This window comes from Choloepus didactylus, chromosome 2, assembly GCF_015220235.1.
Source record: "Choloepus didactylus isolate mChoDid1 chromosome 2, mChoDid1.pri, whole genome shotgun sequence".
NCBI classification, from domain to species: domain Eukaryota; kingdom Metazoa; phylum Chordata; class Mammalia; order Pilosa; family Megalonychidae; genus Choloepus; species Choloepus didactylus.
Genome location: NC_051308.1, coordinates 188099097 through 188120133, shown reverse-complemented (window position 1 = coordinate 188120133; position 21037 = coordinate 188099097). Strand labels below are relative to the sequence as shown.

General features: G+C 35.4%; 1 protein-coding gene across 4 annotated transcripts in view; it reads right to left on the bottom strand.

Annotated features, from left to right (window-relative positions):
* Positions 1 to 21037, bottom strand: part of OMA1 (OMA1 zinc metallopeptidase) — a 361372-nt gene that overhangs the window by 304500 nt on the left and 35835 nt on the right. For all 4 annotated transcript variants that reach the window (XR_005215353.1, XM_037827100.1, XM_037827101.1 and 1 more), the window contains exons 2-7: positions 10937 to 11464; positions 8805 to 9033; positions 6146 to 6319; positions 5941 to 6048; positions 3154 to 3282; positions 758 to 832 (exon numbers count right to left, since the gene is read on the bottom strand). Coding sequence is in view for 3 of the 4 variants with exons in the window: in XM_037827100.1 (XP_037683028.1) it covers positions 758 to 832; positions 3154 to 3282; positions 5941 to 6048; positions 6146 to 6319; positions 8805 to 9033; positions 10937 to 11445 (1224 nt within the window). In the remaining variant the exon portion in view is untranslated. The remainder of the gene's footprint in view (positions 1 to 757; positions 833 to 3153; positions 3283 to 5940; positions 6049 to 6145; positions 6320 to 8804; positions 9034 to 10936; positions 11465 to 21037) is intronic.

The window sequence follows — 21037 nt, the reverse complement described above, 5'->3', positions numbered from 1 at the left end:
TTTAAAAATGAGGTTGAATTCTAATGTTAAGCTTCCTAATACTCAGTTATCACAGGTGATTAAAAAATAGCAGTCAGGCATAAAGTGCCCTATTAAATAGACATGAACAAAGCCAGCTCAAAACAAAAAAGAGTCAAGGCCCAGAGCTGTTCTCTGTGGCTAGCAAAACTCTGGGAGATGATAATAACTCTGTTCTTCCGTCATTTATTTAAATGGTAAAAACTCAGTTTGTTCAGCTAGGATCATAGCTACAATCAGATAAATCCTTCCCCATGTGGGGGAAAACAGTTACACATCACCTTATTAATTCAGCAACCCTTCTTAGACCAGACAAACAAGGGAGAAGAATAAAATAAAGATAGTATTAGCTTTCCAGAGGGCACAGGTTAAAAAGGGGTGGGAGGGAGGAGGAGTTATTACATCTGTGTTTTTAAATTTTAGTTTATATATTTATATCTGCAATAAAAAATCATACATGTAGAAAATATTGCCAATAAAAGATTAATAGTTTTTTATATAACCAGATAATTGCTATAATCTTATGCATTCTGTCTAAAGCATAATATGGCCTCATATAAAGAAGGAAGTTCAATGAGTCTATAATCTTAAAATTTCTACAGATTGATGAAAATTGTATAAAGGGTTAATACAGTTCAATTTTCATTCTCTGCCCATGTCAAACATCAAGACAACACACATTTATATTTAACTTACTGTGTGAAGGACACTGTGTATTCTCAACTATTAAAAACTTTACCTTTGCAGCAAGCTGTAGTCCAATTCTGTCAGCCTCAGCCTCCAGTGATCTACTGTATGGTCTATGAAACATATACTAAGAAGAAAACAGAAAGAAAAGCTCACTGAGGCAATTTGTTTCATGACAAAAGGAGTAACAAAACAATATTTTTTATTAATTTCATGGAGTATCTAAGATAAAGTTTTTATACTCTCTCTGACAAACACTGAAAGAACACCATGGCAAAAAAACTAAATTACGGCCTGTATTTCCTCCATCAGTGATTAATATTTTTAAAATACCAATCTGATTCACAGTGACCATTAGATATGGCTTTCTTCCTTCTCAATTACATCTAGTTTATGTTGATGAAATATATAGTGTTTATTCACCATGAACAGTTTGTTGATATTATCAGTCTGCTGATAGTGTACTGATTAAAAACATGGGCTTTAAATGAAGAGAAATTCAGATTCAAGTCCAAATGCTGACACTTATTAAATGCTCACCCTCAGCTAATTGTTTAATGCCTCTAAGCTCTAGTAGCCTCCTATGTAAAACGGAGCTAGTAACAGTAAACCTCCTAGAGTTGCTGAGGATTAAATGAACAAATAATAATAAAAACTCATATTTACGGAGTCTTTTATGCCAGGCACTATGCTTAATGCTTTAAATCAGTGGTTCTCAATCTGGTATAATTTTGTCCCCTGAGGGACATATGGAAATGTTTGGAGACATTTTGATGTCCCTAAAGTACTACTGGCATCTAGTGGGTAGAAGAACTAAATACAATGCATAAGACAGCTCCCCAAACAAAGATTATCCAGTCTGAAATGTCAATAGTGCTGAGGTTAAGAAAGCCTGGTTTAAATGTATCATTCCATGCTCTGAGTCAGCCTGTATTATGATCCCAATTTTACAGATGAAGAAATTTATAGTGAAGTAATCTGCCCAAGTTCTACAGAATTCAGAGGCTAAACTCAAACACAGGTATATCTGATGAGAGTCTGAATTCTTAACCTTTGCATATACTAAAAAAATCTATAGTGCTTATCCTAGTGCCCAGAATATATTAAGTACACAATAAATGTTAGCTACTATAATTATTATTAACAGCTCTCAAAATCCTATTTGGTAGAGCTCTATGAGGGCTGCTACATTATACCCAAATGTTTAAGATGACAAAAATAAGAATCCCCAATGGTGAAGTGAGGGCCCCCAGCAGCTGTACTCTCTCCCTTCCTCCTTCCTCCGGCAAATGATTGTCAGCAATTCCTTTCGTTATTGACTTCACTATCAGCATTCCCTCTGTTCTCCTATCACAGGGCTCTAGAAAGAAAACAGCTCCTTTTCACCAAAACAGGGAGCCCTGGATTTAGGGAAAAAACGAGTCCAAACAACAATACCTACTTTATTTTCAGTTTAATTATTAAATAGAAGAATTACAAACAAGTGGTGGGATTCATCAAGTATTTCAAGGAGAAAAAGAGCTACAACTTATCTTTCTTATAAATTCTTTCTTTTTCCCCTTAAGAACCTTTACTTCAATATATCTGAAGCCAAAAGATATGACAACGCTGAATAAAAAACTTAGCTATCCGATTTCAAAAGGAATTTGCCTCAAAGAATTACGTGCATTAGATTTAAATAGCACCCACATGTCACTGTGAGGAGTGATCCACAAATCATTAAATAAACAAATAACAGATTGTTCCTAAATAACCAAACCTCCCAGGACAAGAAGAAATATTTGGAGAAAGATGTAAAATAAAATAATTAATCATGGTTAACAAAACAATCATCAAGACAGCAAGACATACATTCAGCAGTGCAGTGTTTTGAACAAATGACAGACTCAGTAGATTGTATGAAGTGATTATCATTATATATAAGGGCTAAAAACACAAGTTTACAAACACTAATAGGACTATCCTGTCCATATCTCTCAGGCAATATTCATTTATTTGGGGTGAGAAGGAGGAAAGAGTGACAAAGTAGCTTCAGCCAACCCAGTACCCAAGAAAGTTTACAGGTTTTAAGAGTTCCCCCAACAAAATGCAAATATTTTTTGAAAGGAGGGTCATTCAGTTAGTACACCACATTACTATGAGAAACGGAAGTGGAAAGGTAGAAAGTAAAGCAACAGTGGAAAGGAAAGGATAGTGACTGGGTCTCTGTAAGACCAACAAGTCTGTAAAAAAAAAAAAAATTATGGTAACTAAAATTGCCAAGCCCTTGTAATCATCCATATCTATTATTTGAGAGATGTAGTATATCTTCATTCAAATGGTCATATACAAGAATATCCCCTAAAAATGAGAAAACACAAGACACTAAAAATTAGTACCATTATTTTATGATAAAATGTGAAAATGTCTCTGGGCTATTGTAAATCCAAGATATTGTCTCAGACTTACCTCCTGCAGTTTAGACTGAATCCACTGGCCCACAAGTGCCAAACTATCTCGAGGACAAATGGCCCAAATCATTGTGAGAAAAATCAGACCAAGGAAATCCAATAAATGAACCATGCTAGCCTTTTCTGCCTGAGAATAATCAAAATAATGAAAATTACATTTAATAAATTTAGGCAGCTTATGCTTATATTTTCTAGTTCATCAAAGGTAATCACATCAAATAATTACGTATTTGACCTTCACCAACTAAAATCACAAGTTCTATTTTTCTTCTTTATATTTCATGCTTTCCTGTTCTGTTTTTCCCTTCCCTTGCTTATTCATTCATTCGTTTAACTAACATTTACTGAGCCACTTACTATCATTCCGATACAATGACTGGTTCATTAACCTACAGTGTCTTATATTAACAAACGTAACAATCTTGTGAAATACAATTATCCCTATTTTATAGATAACAAAATGAGATGGAGAAATGAAAGAGCATTGCTCAAATTCACAAAGCTATTAGTAAAAGGGCCAAGATTCAAATACAGGCAGTTTTGGTTTTTAACACAGTCACTACATCTTTCTTAAAATCAAATAAATGTGTTTATGATAGCTCTACTTCTGGATAATGACAAACCACTATTTAAGATACAAAGCAGTTAGAAAAAGGAACAATTTCCAGCTTCCATGTGCCGTCTGTTAAGAAAAAGACTGGAAGTTTATTCTAAATAAAAGTCTTTTCATCTTGATGACCTCAGATATGAAATATGATTCATTTATGCAAATTTGCATTTTATAAGTCTGATATTTCACATCAGGGAATTGTGGTATGTAAATTGTTCTATAATTACAGCAGTTACCAAAAAAGGCCTTACTTAAAATAGCTATTTGGGGGTAGTAATATATAAACAAATATAAGTTTTATTCACTGAGTTGTTCATTGTCCATCATTAAAGTCAACGAATAAATGTTAATGTAATGCTGACACTGTCATTAACTGAAAGTATGGAACGTGGCTGAAAACTAAGAAGATATAGAATACTTCTCTCAATATAATCTGTCCTCACAAAACATACTTTGTTTCATTATAAGAACTGCATGTTATGAAAAACAATTCTATTATGGAATTATTTTAGCATGAAAGAGTGAAACTCCAAGTCATTATGGAAGAGAAAATCCTTGTTGTTAATTATTAAAGGTCATGTTATTGCATTATCTTAGAAAACTAGAAATAAACAAAAAAAATTCTGTGTATATTTATGAAGGAAACAACATAAAAGGCAAAAGTAATTAAATTAAAATTGAGACTCCTAAAAGAGAAAATATTGTGTTGAAAATGTCTAAGGCCTCTACCAAAGAAATATTAATAACTATTTCCTATTTTTAAAACTATTTTGCTTTTAATGATGCCTCTAATTATTGCTCTTGCACGGATAAATATATTAACAATATGCTGAATATAAGGCATTGAACTAGATGCCAGAAAAATAAATGTACTGAATATGAATACCTTTTAAATGTTAAAAATGACCCAAATTAATTGATTTGCAGTTATGAAGCCACTACTTAAAAGACATTAGAGTACATATGACACTATTTCAGCTTCTTAGAATATTTGTTCTTGTATATATTTGTTTAAGAAAAATATATTTTAATCTTCGTGTAACTCAGAAGAAATAAAGGAGATAGATAATCACTATTTGTACTATTTGTGCCCCAGAAAAGCACAACTTTGGTCCACCTCACTTTATTAAAATTCTAAGGAATAGGTAGAATTTGAGATGACTTTTAAGAAAGATTATTAACATAATCATTTCTATTTAAAGTTAATATCACTTGCATTTCTGATTTCATAATCCTTTCCTTCGTTACTTTCATGTTTTCAACCAAAGAAACAACACTTCTCTCTAATTGTGTGGACAAAAGGGCCATTTATATTTTTTAAAAGTGACAATAAAATATCAGTAAAGCAAATATATGTTGCTTTCCTGAACTTCCACCAAGTCAAACAGATGTGTATTTGAAGGATCATAAATCAACCTGAATTCTATGATCTACAAGAAAAGTGCTGCCAACAATTGGTAACTATGGTAAAAGGTAGTGAGTAATGCTGGGCTTTCATACAAGAGACCTGGGTTAAAGTCCCATTCTCCTACTTCATCACATTTAGTCATGTTACTTAAAGTCGTTTTAAATATTACTTTCCTCATATATAAAATAATGCTATTAAATACAGACCTCATGGAGTTGGTATTAAAATTATCAATGAGAAAGTTCATATTAAAAAGCTCAGTAAACTATAAAATAGTACGGAATCATTATTATTACTCTGTGTTAATTATATATGGCATATCATTCTAGACACTTCAAAGAAGCGCCAAGCTATCTTTTGAGAATGAATAAAAAAGCAAGAAACTGATTTACCCACTTATATAGTAATATTACTTTCCTGCAATTAATTTTCTGACTAGATTACAAGTATGTTAACAATTACGGAAAATTTAAAATCTAATTTGAAATAATTAGAGGTTGAGAATAATTATCTTTTAGCAAAAGAGACAGGTGATAAAAATAGTATTTAAGAAAAACACTAATTATTCAATATCAAATACCATAGACCACAGAAATTCTCAAAATTGGCCAATCACTTATTTAAGGTAACAGAATCAGGCAATTCATAAAAATTAAAATTCCATTATTAAAAAAAAAAACAAAGCAAAAGATTCTTTCTGTAAAAGATTTAACTTACTAACTTCAAAACAACATTTCAACTAATGAACATTTATTTTAGGTACTTACAGCATGCCCAAGTACTGCATGAGCTATTTCATGGCCCAGAAGGAAGGAAAGCTGATGAAGATCAGTTATACTGTCTAAAAGCCCAGTGAAAATAAACACTTGTCCATTCTGCACCATTAAGAAAAAAATGCAAGCAATTAGAACACCATAAACAATAAGGATGTTAAATTTAATGATAAAAACTAGTTTGAGAATATTTACTTACCGGAAGCACAAAGGCATTTGTATCTGGAGAATCAACCACATGAATAATCCAATTGATTTCAGAAATGCCTGGAATATCTTTATTGCATTCAATTAGATGATAAACCACTTCTTTAACAGTCAAGTATCGGGAGTCTTTCTCAGTTAGCATATCATTTTTAAATTCTTCCATCCGCTGAAAGATTAAAAAGAAAAGTACTCTTTATTTTAAAAAAGTAGCTCAACAAAACTACATTGCTTCATGGAAAAGTAGTCATATGGCTACTTATCATTGAACATTATAATTTTAAATTATGTAAAAATCTATATATTAAGCACTCAAATTTCTCAAATTTGAATTATTCTTTCAAAGGCAATGTGGTTTCTCACAAATGGAATAAACTCTAATAGGTAAGACGTAAGACTTTTTTTCATATAAATTGGTTGAAATCAAGATTTAATTCATCTTTCCTATTAGATTATAAACAAATAAAATGTTTAATAAATGTTTAAATATTATTTCTACTTTGCTAAGTATTTTATAAATCAAAACACTGCCTAGAGAATATAAAGATTCCATATAAAAATTATTTTCATAACCCATGAATAGAAAAACATATACTTCATAAGGTTAAACTTTCAGGTAAAAAGGACAACAATTCATTAATTTTTTTTTTATTAAATTCAGTTTTATTGAAATACATTCACACACCATACAATCATCCATGATATACAATCCACTGTCCACAGTATGACAACATAGTTACGCGTCCATCACCACAATCCATCTCTGAACATTTTCCTTACATCAGAAAGAACCAGAACAAGAATAAAAAATAAAAGTGAAAAAAAACACCCAAATCATCCCCCCATCCCACCCCATTTGTCCTTCAGTTTTTATCCCCATTCCTCCACTCATCCATACACTACTTAAAGGGGGTGTGATCCACAAGGTCTTCACAATCACACCAATTCATTAATTTTAAAGTGTTTTATTGACACAGACTGAAAGGAAATTTACTGAAATTTCAGAACTAATGGGCATATAACTTTCTCTATATAATGCTGATTAAAACTAGCCACCATATGAAGACACTTTTTCTTAAGCTATATTCATGAGACACTCTTTCAAGTCTACTGAAAAAAATTAAGGATCGTCCCTGAAAATATTACTTTAATTTCCACAGAAAATCTCTCTCACATATGAATCAAGTCTGTAACCTTCTTCCTTGAGATGCATTAAAACACCCAATTTTGTAGAATATAAATTTGAAATAGTATTTATGTCAACTAGCATTTTAAAAAGCATAAGTAACCAATGTAAAACTACCTGAAACAAAAAACAGTATTATGTTAACCCTTCTGAAGTAGATTAAAATAAGATTATTTATAATTACAGTACTTTATAATATCCCCATACGAACAGTTTGAATTTTCAGATCAAGAAGGTATTAAATTTGTAGGTTAAAAATAAGAAAAAAGAAATACACACACACACACACACACACACACACACACACACACACATTTTTAGCTTCTTAGCAATATGAATGGTAGAAGAAGCACTAATTTAACACCAGGCATGTCTTAACCTTTCTAGAATAATTTCCCCAAACTAGCCCCTGACTAGGCTATATCCTAAAAAATATCTCAAATCTTTTATAAACTCTATTGAAAGAGAACTGGTCTTATCTTCATTAAGAACAATCTTTTTAGTGAAAACCATCATTATTTCTCTTATTAATGATTACTTTCCATTGACAAACGCAATCTCACTTGGAATGAAAAGACAAAGATCTAACCATGTCAAAGTTGTTAAGTGAGGGTATGAGACATCAATTCAACAAATATTGAGCACATACTATGTATGTGCCATACAATGGAGAAAGAAATGTGACCTCTGTTCTCAAGGAACTCACTAGTGGTCCAAAATGTTTAACTACCTAAGTTGTTACACTACCTAAGTAGTTAAAGCTTTTGATATCCAACAACATTTTCATTCAAAAAATATAATAAATTACCAAAATTTATTTTGGGTTAGAAGTATCTTATTCTATATTATTACTTTCAAAGTATAAAAAGTCAAACTATAGATCTATTTATTCAACAAATATGTATTAAGCACCTATAATGTGTACTGTGCTATTACTTAAGATAAAACATAAACAAAACAGACAAGGTCCCTATCCCCATGGAACTTAGTCTAACAAGGGAGACAGGCGAGCAAATAAATAATTATATAAATTATTGTTACCTTCATAAGGCCTTTAAGGAAAAGTACAGTAAGTAAAAAGAAAATATGACAGAGATGTAACTGCAGTATAGTCAAGCACTAGGCACAACTGCAGATAAGCTGATGCAAATTCAGTCTGTAAGAATACCCTCTAGAGGTTAATGTAGGAGCCGTGCCTAACCCAGTCTGGATAGTCAGAAAGGCTTTCCAAAGAAGGAGATATTTAAGCTGACACACGATGAGCAGGAGTTAGCTGGATGAATGGAAGGAAAAGCACTATACGCAGCAGAAATACTAAGTGTGAAATATTTGAGGCCTTTTAGAAAAAAAATGCTAAATTTATATCAAAGACTAAAATTAAAAAGCAGAAATCTTTCATATTCAAGAAACTTTCCTGCTTTGAGTGGTATACTAAATAATCTAATTAAAAACAATTCTTACTACTTACTGCTTCATATTCCAGTTCTGCTAAAAGTCTGAAATGTTCTTTTCCCAATAAAAGTAGCTTGCTTCTTCCTGTGACTGGACTCACTTCCAGATGAGTAAAATAAAATACTAGGAATAACAGTCCAAAACTACTCAAACCAAGGAATAACTTCCATTTATTCTTCCTTATACTTTCTTTAAATAGTTCCTTCTTGTTAGGAGGAAGTGCCTGCCACCATTTCCTTATGCCTCTAGAGCAAAAAGAAAATTCAAAGTTCAAAATTCTGGCTTTTGCAAGTTATAAGATTCTTAGCTAAAATGTGAAAAAATAATTAGAGCTATATTTTATAACTCTAGTACTCACTGAATTTTCTTCTTCAGTTATTTTAAACAACTTTACTACTTCACCACTTCTAACATGGCTAATAGTTAACATTTATTGGCTGTTTGCCATATGCAAAGTACTCTTCTAATTACAAAAGCTATATTATCTCATTTAAACCTCATCCTACCTCTGCTGTAGATGAGGAAACTGAGACATAAAGAAGTTAATCATATTGTCCAAGGTCACACAGTTAATAAGAGGAACAATCAGGCAATGAAGGAATCTGATTCCAGAGTCTGAGCCCTTAACCACTACTTACTTAATAGGGATGAACTGCCCAAATAAACATCTGAAGGGGTTATGGTACCAATAAATCTGAACTTTTAACTACTGTTCTTCCCACAGCTCATCACACTTCTGGAATTATCCGCCACTGATTCAGCAAGGACAGGGAAACCACCTCAGCACTCATTTCAGGAATAAATATTACTCAGTAACAGAAACTTCACCATCCTCTCTAGAACATGAAAAAGGAAGGGTATTTAGAAGAGCATAAGCCCAATAAACAAGGAAATGGGGGATTCTGCAGATAACACCTGAGGAGGTCCAACTTCTACCAAGCAAACAATAGTTCCTGCTGTTTATCAGAGGCAAACATTTTTCCTTGTGAATTTACCTGTGAAATCACAACAGAAAGTTTTAAAATAGACATCATTCTCTGAATAAAATTTTATTTTATAAAATAAGTTCTTAAAGTATCTTAATTTTGTTAAGTGACATACCTGAAATGTCTTTAGACAAAATGTTTCAACCTGAAGTGACAAAAACCAAACTATTAAGTATACTTATTTCCTATTTAAAATGTTTTATGTTTTATTATTATTTATTTAAAACATATGTAAACATATTCTAAAAAGAAATTTTAGGTGACATAACATCTATAAAAACTTTTAAAAATAAATAAATAATTAAAAGGGATGAGAACTCAATAGAAATCAGAAAGAGCTATTGTACCAAGAACCTGGGATAAGTTAGTTACCTAATTGAGAACTAAGATAGGTATGTATTTCTGGGTGCCAAAGTCAAATCATAAACGAGAAAACAATAAATTACAGAGTAGAAATTCTCAATTTCTGATAGAAAGCAAATTGGATTGATTAGTATGGAAGAAGAAAGTTAGAAGGAGCTTGATAATTATGAAATATAAGAAAGCTTTATGAGGAGACAATGATTAACTTTGGCTTTCTTCAATCCTTGAGGATCAAATAAGAGAAAACAGAATTACATTTGAATGAGGGTAAATTAAACGTAAGTACAATTTAGCTGTAAAAACATTAATTACTACAAAGGACTAACAAAAGAGCAAGAGAAAATAAGGATTAGTTGGAAATAGAACAGAAAGAAAATAAGTATTAAGGATTTAAGAGTTAATTTGGCTAGGAGTAAGCCTATTCTTACATGACCACTCAAAGTTCCTCAGTCTCATGATTCATTGCCTCAAATTCCATAATTAAAAAGAATATTTGTAAGTGCTGTTCTTAAACCTGAGCTACAATTTACATTTCTGATTCTTTTTCTAAGATCAATCTTTCAAAAAGTGTGTATACAATATACATAAGACTAAGTTTTTAAGATCATATTTCTACACTACTCTACAGCAAATTTTTTCAAGATTATTAAATCATACATAACAAAATTGGACAGAACCAACTGTTTGAAAACTTAATTTTGAGTAAATATGGGGGAGGAAATCTAACCAGTTTTCTTTAAAATTGTAGCTTTACAAACAATCTTTAATACAATAGCTTATTTTTTAAAATGTATTTTACCTGCCTACAATGATTGCTAGAAGCTTCTGCACTGGTTTAAGAATGATCAACAAGACAGGAACTGGAGCAGCTTGAAATCGTGAAGAAGTGTGGAACCTCCTGATATCTCTCATAAGAAAACAGTTTACAGGGTGCCATACTGAAAGAGCAGGAAGTACAGCAACTTCTTTTATCAGAAGCAGTCTTGAAAAGGAGTCATTTGCGGGTACATCTGCAGTACATTTGTGGGTAATCATCCAAATTTCCTTACTTTTGGTACTATAGAGACATCCTGTTCTTTTGTTATTAGCAGTCCTATGGAAATGAAAGTTTCCAGGCAGAAAACTAAACCTATCACAGTGATTTACTCTCAGTCCCTGAAACTTATTTACTATATGGTTCATTTGTACTTGATGACAGCACTGTGAGGTTATAGCTAGTGTGCTACATTTTCTCCGGGTGGCCAGGGAATTTAATCCAAGGAAAATACAGTTTCTTGTAGCAGACCGCAGTCCACAGATGAAGCTCATCTTTCTTTTACTTGATTATCTGGAATACAAAATATAAACTATAAATATCCATGGAAAATACTGATTTACCAAACTGAGAATCTAACACTTATAAAATAGGTATGTCAGTTGTTCTTTTAATATGTCTCAGACTAAATTATCTTGTGTTTCCACCCATCTTCCCTACAGCAATACCTTTAAGCAATACAAACCAAAGGAGAATATTTGTAACGTTACTTTTACTCTAAAACACGTACTTTAGGAATTTGAATTTTTTCTTCATTTCATTTTTTATTTTTTTATTGGGGAAGTTCATTTTTATTTTAACAGCTAAATTATTTGGGGAATAAGAAATTCACTAGAAACAACAGTAAAATTTTATAATTTGGCAGTAAGTGGGCAAAGAGGCATGTAATGAAACAGTAAAATCTAACTTAGGAAATATATATTTTTAAATATAAATTTATTCCTTTCAAATACAAATCTGGGACTTGTGATAGGAGTCAAGATAGAGTAACAGGGACCAGATTTACCTTCAGAACTAAAACAACTAAAAAACCAGACAGAATGTATAAAACAATGATCTCAACACATTGGACACTAGGCACTGAAGGACAGAGATTCCTAAGACATAGGGAACAAACAAGATGAGCCCTAGGATGGCCCCAGTTTATTGCCTGGAGAGAGTTTTGATGCAGAGAAGGGGAACTTAGGCAGAGCCCAACCATCCCCCTAAACGGAAAAGATGAGGTTGATAATTAAAGTAGGCCAAGTAGCTAGAGCTCACAGGGCAGAATACAAAGACAACAGAGATGCACAGAGAAAGAACTCCAGAGATCTGCGGAGAATCCCCCTCTCGTATTCAGTTGAGTCCTGATCAGAACATACATGTGAAAATTCCCTACATCTAGGAATAACCACATAATGACTAGAGGGAACAATATCCAGGACTTACACAGGGCGAGGTATAGTTCCAGTTCCCACTGGTCAACGTGGAAAACCTTATCATTCATGGGGCACCGGGTAGAGTACGGAGAAGGATTTTGACTCACTGTTAGGAAAACACTAGTGCTAGACCGAAGGCTGTTCTAATTCACCTAACAAAGATTAAAATCAAGACTCAGAGATCAAACTGTTTCTAAGTAACTTGACTACATCCTAGAACAAACTCAAGAAGAGTTATAAGAATACAAAAATATCAATAATGTAAAATTTACAATTAAAAATTACCAAGCAAATGGCCCTGGCATCATGGAATTGAGAACGCTTTCTTGGATCAAAAGGGGAAAGATAAATGAGACAAAATAAAGATTCAGTGTCTGAGAGATTTCAAATGGAGTTGAGAGGTCATTCTGGAGGTTATTATTAAGTGATATAGATACCCATTTTTAGTTTTTAGTATATTGGAGTAGCTAGAAGGAAAAATCTGAAACTGCTGAACTGCAACCCAGTAGCCATGATTTTTGAACACAACTGTATAACTATATAGCTTGCACTGTGTGACCATGTGATTGTGAAAACCTTGTGGCTCCCACTCCCTTTATCCAGTATTTGGACAGATGAGTAGAAAAATGATGACAAAAAGTAATTGAAGTACAGGGAGAGATGGGGGTATTGGATGTTTTGGGTGTTCATTTTTACTTTAATTTTTATTCTTATTTTTTTGTGGTAATGAAAATGTTCAAAATTGACTGTGGTGATGAATGCACAACTATATAATGATACTGTAAACAACTGATTATATGCCATGGATGACTGTATGGTTTGTGAATATATTTCAGTAAAATTGAATTTTAAAAAAGTTACCAAGCAAAGACGGCGGCATAGGGAGGTGTGGAATTTAGTTAGTCCCCTAGAGCAACGAGTAAATAGCCAGTAACAACTAGAAAATAGTGTGGTACAGCTGATGGGGGGACATCCATGACAGGACAACATCATACACCAGCCTGGAATGGGTGGAATGGTTGACAATGCAGCACAGACCTCTTAAGTAAAGCTCCCCAAACTGCAGAGCTGGTGCCCCTCCCTCACCGGCACAGAAGGCTGAGTTGCAAAACTTTCCTGTGGGAAAAAGAAGCAGTCCCTGCTGGGAGTAAGGGAATGTAGCTCAACCAAACTCCAAATGCAGTTTTAATTAACAAATTTGGACTACTGAATACAAGCTACGAGCACAGATAAACCCAGAGCAAACAGGAAAGGAACACAGAGGTTTATCCTGGCAGAGAGGAGGTAGGGCTGATGGAAAAAAAAATACATAAATAAAAACAGACTTTTGGAGTTCACTGAGATCAGAATACTGAAAAAGGGCTGGACCCCAAGAAAAGGGGCACACAGAACCAGATACCAATTTCGGTTCTTGCCTGGTGAACTGGAGAGCTGGGGACTGGCTCTAAAAAAGGGACTTCTTGCTTTTCTCTTTTTTTTCTCTCATTGGAGAAAGCCTCGGGCATTCTGAATTGTCAGCACTGACCCAGGCAAGGGTGGAGTTAAGATAGAGAGTTAAAGGAAAAACCCAAGGGTAGGAGACAATTCCCTAAAGGACTTATCTTCCCCAAGAAAAGAGCAGGGGGCAGTTCATGTGGCCGCCCTCCTTCCAAGAACTCAGACCCCAGGGCCGGGAGCTGGAGGAGACAAACAGCTTAACCTTGGCTTCTGACATCCTTGGTCCCTGGACTGGACAGGGTCCACTAAGAATTAAATACACCACACCTCTTTATGCCAGTGGGGAGCTGCGGGCTAACAAGTGCCACATGCTGGGCAGGATAGGAAAAGTACAGAGTCTAGAGGCCCCACAGGAAAAGTCTGATAATCTGCTGGGTATCACCCTCAGGGAAACCTGATACTGAATATAGCCTCCTCCTGACACCTGGGCCTGTCTGGTCTCGGAAAACCTGAGAAAATCTGAAAATCAAGGAAACCAGATGCCTAGACTATAAAAATTACAATTCACACTAGGAAAAATGAAGATAAGGCCCAGTCAAAGGAACATACTTACACTTCAACTGAGATACAGGAATTGAAACAACTAATTACTAATCAAACAAATCTCGTAAATCAATTCAAACATCAAATCAATGAGTTGAGGGAAGATATGGCAAAAGAGATAAAGGATATGAAGAAGTCACTGGGCAAGCATACGGAAGAACTTGAAAATCTGAAAAAACAATTGGCAGAACTTATGGGAATGAAAGGAACAACAGAAGAGATGAAAAACACAATGGAGACATACAACAGCAGATTTGAAGAGGCAGAAGAAAGGATTCATGAACTGGGGGACAGGACATCTGAAATCCTACACACAAAAGAACAGATAGGGAAAAGAATGGAAAAATATGAGCAGCACCTCAGGGAAATGACTGACAATGTGAAGTGCACAAATATAGATGTACGGGTGGTCCCAGAAGAAAAGAAAAGAGAAAAGGGGCAGAAGCAATAACAGATGAAATAATCAATGAAAATTTCCCATCTATTAGGAAAGACATAAAATTACAGAGCCAAGAAGTGCAGCATACCCCAAACAGAATAGATCTGAGCAGACCAACTCCAAGACACTTAATAATCAGGTTATCAAATGTCGATGACAAGGAGAGAATTCTGAAAGCAGCAAGAGAAAAGTGATCCATCACATACAAAGTGAGCTCGAAAAGACTATGTGTGGATTTCTCAGTAGAAATCATGGAGACAAGAAAGCAATGGTATGATGTATTTAAGATACTAAAACAGAAAAACTGCCAATCAAGAATTCTGTATCTGGCAAAACTATCATTCAAAAATGAAGGAGGGAGAGAGAACCTAAGATGGCGGCTAGATGAGGCAAGGCAAAAAAACCCCTCCATGAAAAATACTAGATAAAAACCAGAAAGTGACTCAGAACACCACTTCCAGAGTAGCACCAGCCAGACAAGGTCTGCTAAATCTACAGAGACCATGCATTTGGTGAAACCAGGAGTCTGCATTCTGAAATGAGTGAGTGAGTCAGCTGAAAGTCTCTCGGTCATGCTGCGGTGCGGGGAAATGGTGGGTTGGCATTTGGAGATGGACTAGCTCTTTAAAAAAAAAAAAAAAGAAGCCCGGGAGCAGCTGCAGATATGACAGCAGCAGGCTGGGCTAACGCCTCGGAGTCTGGCGTGGAGGATACCCCTTCCCACACCCACTGCTGATTGTCTCGGGCCCAGGGGAGCAAAGGGAAGCCAAAAGGAGAAAAAAAACGCACAACTTGCAGCCATCTCCCCGGCGGGTGGGGGCACTCCTGCCCAGGCCGAACCCACAGCACAGAACCGTGCCAAGAAACCCAGCATGACAGGGAGTCTTTCCCGCAGCACTGCTCACATGCCACAATATTGGCTGTGGACAGTGGCCTTTAATACACCCACAGCTGATTGTCCCAGAGCTGGGAAGGCGGTGCTGTGCGGAAAGGGGGAAGTTAATGCATCCCATTCAACCATCTTTGAAGCAGGCTGGGAACACCCCTGCACAGCCTGGTATCCCAGGGCTTCCTTGGAGGCCAGCGTGCACTTCTGATGTGGCATGGCCCTCCCTCCCTCCCTCAGCAGAGGTCCTGGAAGAGCACAGCAGGGAAGGGGAAGCCACTCGGAAATCTCAGGGAACCTATGTCAATACCAAGGACTTTTGGGTCAGCGGCAGAAAACAGCCTTAAATCTCCGGGAACACCTGGGAGGTTTGTTTTTAAAGGTGCCGTCCTCCCTAACTACTCAGACACACGCCCCTCATTCAGGGTGGACAGCACCAACAATACACCCAAATTAAGTTCACCAATTGGACCCCACAAGAATCAGATCCCCACACACCACAAAGTTCAGGCGAACTGACTTGAGGGGAATAGGTGACTCACGGACGCCATCTGCTGGTTAGTTAGAGAAAGTGTACACCACCAAGCTGCAATTTTGACAAATTAAAGATCAAGTAAAGCAAATGCCAAGAGGCCAAAAACAACAGAAAATCTTAAAGCATATGATAAAACCAGACGATATGGAGAACCCAAACCCAAACACCCAAATCAAAAGATCAGAAGACACATAGTACTTTGCGCAATTAATCAAAGAACTACAGACAGGCAATGAGAGCATGGCACAGGATATAAAGGACATGAAGAAGAGCATGGCACAGGATATAAAAGACATAAAGAAGACCATAGAAGAGCATAAAGAAGACATTGCAAGAGTAAATAAAAAAACAGAAGATCTTATAGAAATTAAAGAAACTGTAGGCCAAATTAAAAAGACTCTGGATACTCATAATACAAGATTAGAGGAAGCTGAACAACAACTCAGCCTCCTTGAGGACCACAGAACAGAAAATGAAAGAACAAAAGAAAGAATGGGGAAAAAAACTGAAAAAATAAAAATGGATCTCAGGGATATGATAGATAAAATAAAACATCCAAATTTAAGACTCATTGGTGTCCCAGAAAGGGAAGAGAAGGGTAAAGGTCTAGAAAGAGTATTCAAAGAAATTGTTGGGGAAAACTTCCGAAACCTTCTACACAATATAAATACATAAAGCATAAATGGCCAGCGAACTCCAAATAGAATAAATACAAATAAACCCACTCCAAGACATATTCTGATCAGACTGTCAAATACTGAAGAGAAGGAGCAAGTTCTGAAAGCAGCAAGAGAAAAGCAATTCACCACATACAAAGGAAACAACATAAGACTAAGTAGTGACTACTCAGCAGCCACCATGGAGGCAAGAAGGCAGTGGCATGACATACTTAAAATTCTGAGAGAGAAAAATTTCCAACCAAGAATACTTTATCCAGCAAAACTCTCCTTCAAATTTGAGAGAGAGCTTGAATTTTTCACAGACAAACAAATGCTGAGAGATTTTGCTAATAAAATACCTGCCCTACTTCAGATACTAAAGGGAGCACTACCAACAGAGAAACAAAGAGAGGAGAGAGAGATAAAGAGAATTTTAAAAGACATATACAGAATATTACATCCCAGGTCATCAGGACACACATTCTTCTCTAGTGATCAAGGATCTTTCTCCAGAATGGACAATATGCTGGGACATAAAAACAAGCCTCAATAAAATAAAATAAGATAAATGAATTTGTTCAAAGCACATTCTCTGACCACAATGGAATACAAATAGAAGTCAATAACCATCAGAGACTTGGAGAATTCAAAAACACCTGGAGGATAAAACTGAGGGGGAGATGAAAGCATTCCCAGATAATCAAAAACTGAGGGACTTCATCTCCAGTAATCAGTCCTGTAAGAAATGCTAAAGGGAGTTGAGCAGGCTGAAAGAAAGGGACACTGAACAACTGACTGAAACTACATGAAGAAATAAAGATTTCCAGTAAAGATCACATGGTAAATATAAATACCAGTACTACTGTATTTTTGATTTATAACTGCACTATTTACTTCCTACAGGATCTAAAATACATGAACTATAATGATAAATCAGTGGTTTTGGACTCAATGTAAAATATGTAATTTTGACAAGAACTACATAAAGGTGGGGGAATGATGGAGTACAGGAACACAGTTTATGTGTCATATGGAAGTTAAGTTGGTATCAAAGAAAAACAAGATTGTTACAGATTTAAGATGTTAAATTTAAGCCCCACGGTAAACACAAAGAAAGTATCAGAGAATATGACCATAGAGATGAAAAGTAGAGTAGGGGTTCTGGGAAGTGGGGGAAGGGGCAATGAGCAGTTAAGAAAGGAGTGTAGGGTTTCTGTTTGGGGTGAAGGGAAACTTCCAGAAATGGATGATGGGAAGGTGATAGCATTGCAACATTCTGTATGTGGTTGATCCCACTAATGGAATGCTAGGCAGGGGGTGGAATGGGAAGATTTAGGCTATATATGTTTCCACAAATGAAAAAAAAAAAAAAGACAGTCTAAATAGATGACAATGAAATGCCAAGGATGATCCTGGATGGGATCTGAGGATGGAGGAGAGGAGGCTCAAAGGGACACAGATGGGACACAAGAAAAAAAAAAAAGGAAATATAGAATGTAAGCTTTATATCAATGTTGAATTTCTTCAACTTCTTAGCTGCACTTAACGAGATTGCATAAAAGAATGTTCTTGTCTATGGGAAAGGTATATGTGAATTATATTGTTTGTTCAAAGATATGTGCAGCTTGCTCTCATATGTTCAGAGGACAGAGCAACAGATGATGGATGATAGGGAGGGAGGGAGGGAAAGAAAGAAATGGTGGTGTGACAGCATCTTAAAGGTGATGGATCGGGGTATGGGGGAGGGGGGTTCAGGGTATGATGGAGTTCTGTGTATGGGGTTTGTACTGTTTTTGCAACTGTTCCTGTAAGATTAAATTTATTTCAAAATAAAATTTATTAAATTAAAAAAATGGAGGGTTTAAAATATTTTCAGACAGACACTGAGAGTTTGTGAACAAGAAACCTGTTCTACAAAAAATACTAAAGGGACTACTACAGGCAGATAGGAAAAGACAGAAGAGAGAGGTTTAGAGAAGTATAGAAATGAAGATTATCAGTAAGGGTAAAAAGAGAGAGAGGGAAAAAATAAAAATAAAGTAAGATATGACATATGAAATCCAAAAGACAAAATGGTAGACAGTAGACATTAGGTTGAGTGAAATTACCCAGAAAAAAAAGGACAAGATACTGTATGGTCTCACTAATATGGACGAACAATGATGAGCAAAATTTGAGAGTTGAGAACACAGGTTATCAGGAGATAGAAAGATGTTAGGAATCGGGCATTTGATGCTGAAGGAGTAAAGAAGGTTCAACAGGATTGATTGTATAGATCCAGAAATGGCTAGCACAATAATGTGTGATGGTAACACAATACTGTATATTCTCTGAACAAAGATGAGTGTGAGTACAGTTCAAGGAGGAAGGCTGGGGATATGTATGACACCAGAAGGAAAGACAGAAGATAAAGACTGGGACTGTATAACCTAGCCAAACCCACAGTTGTCAATGATGGTGATTAAATGTAGAAATGTAAGAATATTTTTAAATGAGGAAGAGCAAATGAATGTCAACACTGCAAGGTGTTGAAAATTGGATAGTATAGGGGAAAAAATACAATCAATGTAAACTAGTTAACAGTTAACATTGAAAGATACTCCCATTAATTATAACAAAGGCAATATACCAAAGATAAATATCTGTAAGAGGAGGATATAAGGGGATGATATGGGATTCTCTGTGGTGGTGGTGGTGTCTGACCTTTTCATTGTATTTTATTTTTATTTTTCTTCCATCTTTTATATTTTTATTCTTCATTTTTTTCCTCCTTTTCCTCTTTCTTTGGGGAAGAGATGGAAGTGTCTTCATATAGATTGTGGTGGTGGAATGCACAATTATGTGATTATACTGGGAACCATCAATTGTTTACTTAGGGTGGATTCTACAGTATGTGAATAAAACTGTAAAAAAAAAAAAAAAAAAAAAAAAGAGGGATACAAGTGCTGGAGAAAACGTGGAGACCAAGATGTACTTATTCCCTGTTGGTAGGGAAGTAGAATGGTGCAGCCCACAGAAAGCTAACTATGGGGTTGTTATAAGGTCCTGCAAGCCGTTTTCTGGGTATGTACTTGGAAGAACTGAGAGCATGGACACAAGTGGACATTGCACACTGGTGTTTATGACAGCCATAGTCATGAGCTGCAATGAATGGAGGTGGCCTAAGGATACACAGACTAATAAACAGAATGGTAAACTAACATGTATACATATAATGGAACACCAAGCAGCAGCAAGAAGAAATGAAGTTGTAAGGTATGCACCTAGGTGAATGGACCTTGAGGACAGTATGTTGAGGGAAATAAGCCAGAACCGAAAAGACAAACATTATAACGCCTCAATAATATGGACTAACTATAATGTGCAAACTCAGAACTGACACTGAGAGCATAGGTTATCAGGGGAAGGCTTATGGTAAAGGTTTCTAGATTGTAAGCTCTTACAGCAGTCATATCTATTCATGAGTTGTAATGGTTATCTCTAAATTCTGAGATGCTGAGCTGTTTGTGTATAACCTAGTCAGTCCCCGTAACTTCGGGTATCTGTGTGACACTGGAGACTCAGAGCCAGAGTTCAGCAGCTATGAATGTAAGCATTACCACATACAACGAATGTTAAATAAGCTGAAAAAGAGATCAGACTTCAATTAGAGATATGAATGAAATGGACTTGATTAGAACTAGGGTAAACCAGAATAAATGGAATAGGATGACATTCACTGTGTTTTAAAAATTCAACTTCTGTGTGAGACCAAAGAACAGATGTTTATTTGGTGCAAAATCTATACTTTCTGTAGCATGCTATATAATTTAACTTGTATGGACAGTTTACTCAAACACCGTAATTACATGGAACCCTGAACAGGGGGGTGAGATCTGGTTGGTTTGTACAGGGTAGCGTGAAACCTTGATACATCCCAGAGTCAGCTGGGCAGAGAATAAAAAGTATTTGTAAAGCCCCCTTGAGAGCCGGGGAGAAAAATGTGGAAACATTAAACTTTCCCACCTGGGGAATTCCTGATATTTCACAAGCATTAGGGAATACCACTGTAGTAGGCCAAGTCCTTGATACTGGGGCTTGCCCTTATGAAGTGTGTTACTGCAAAGGAC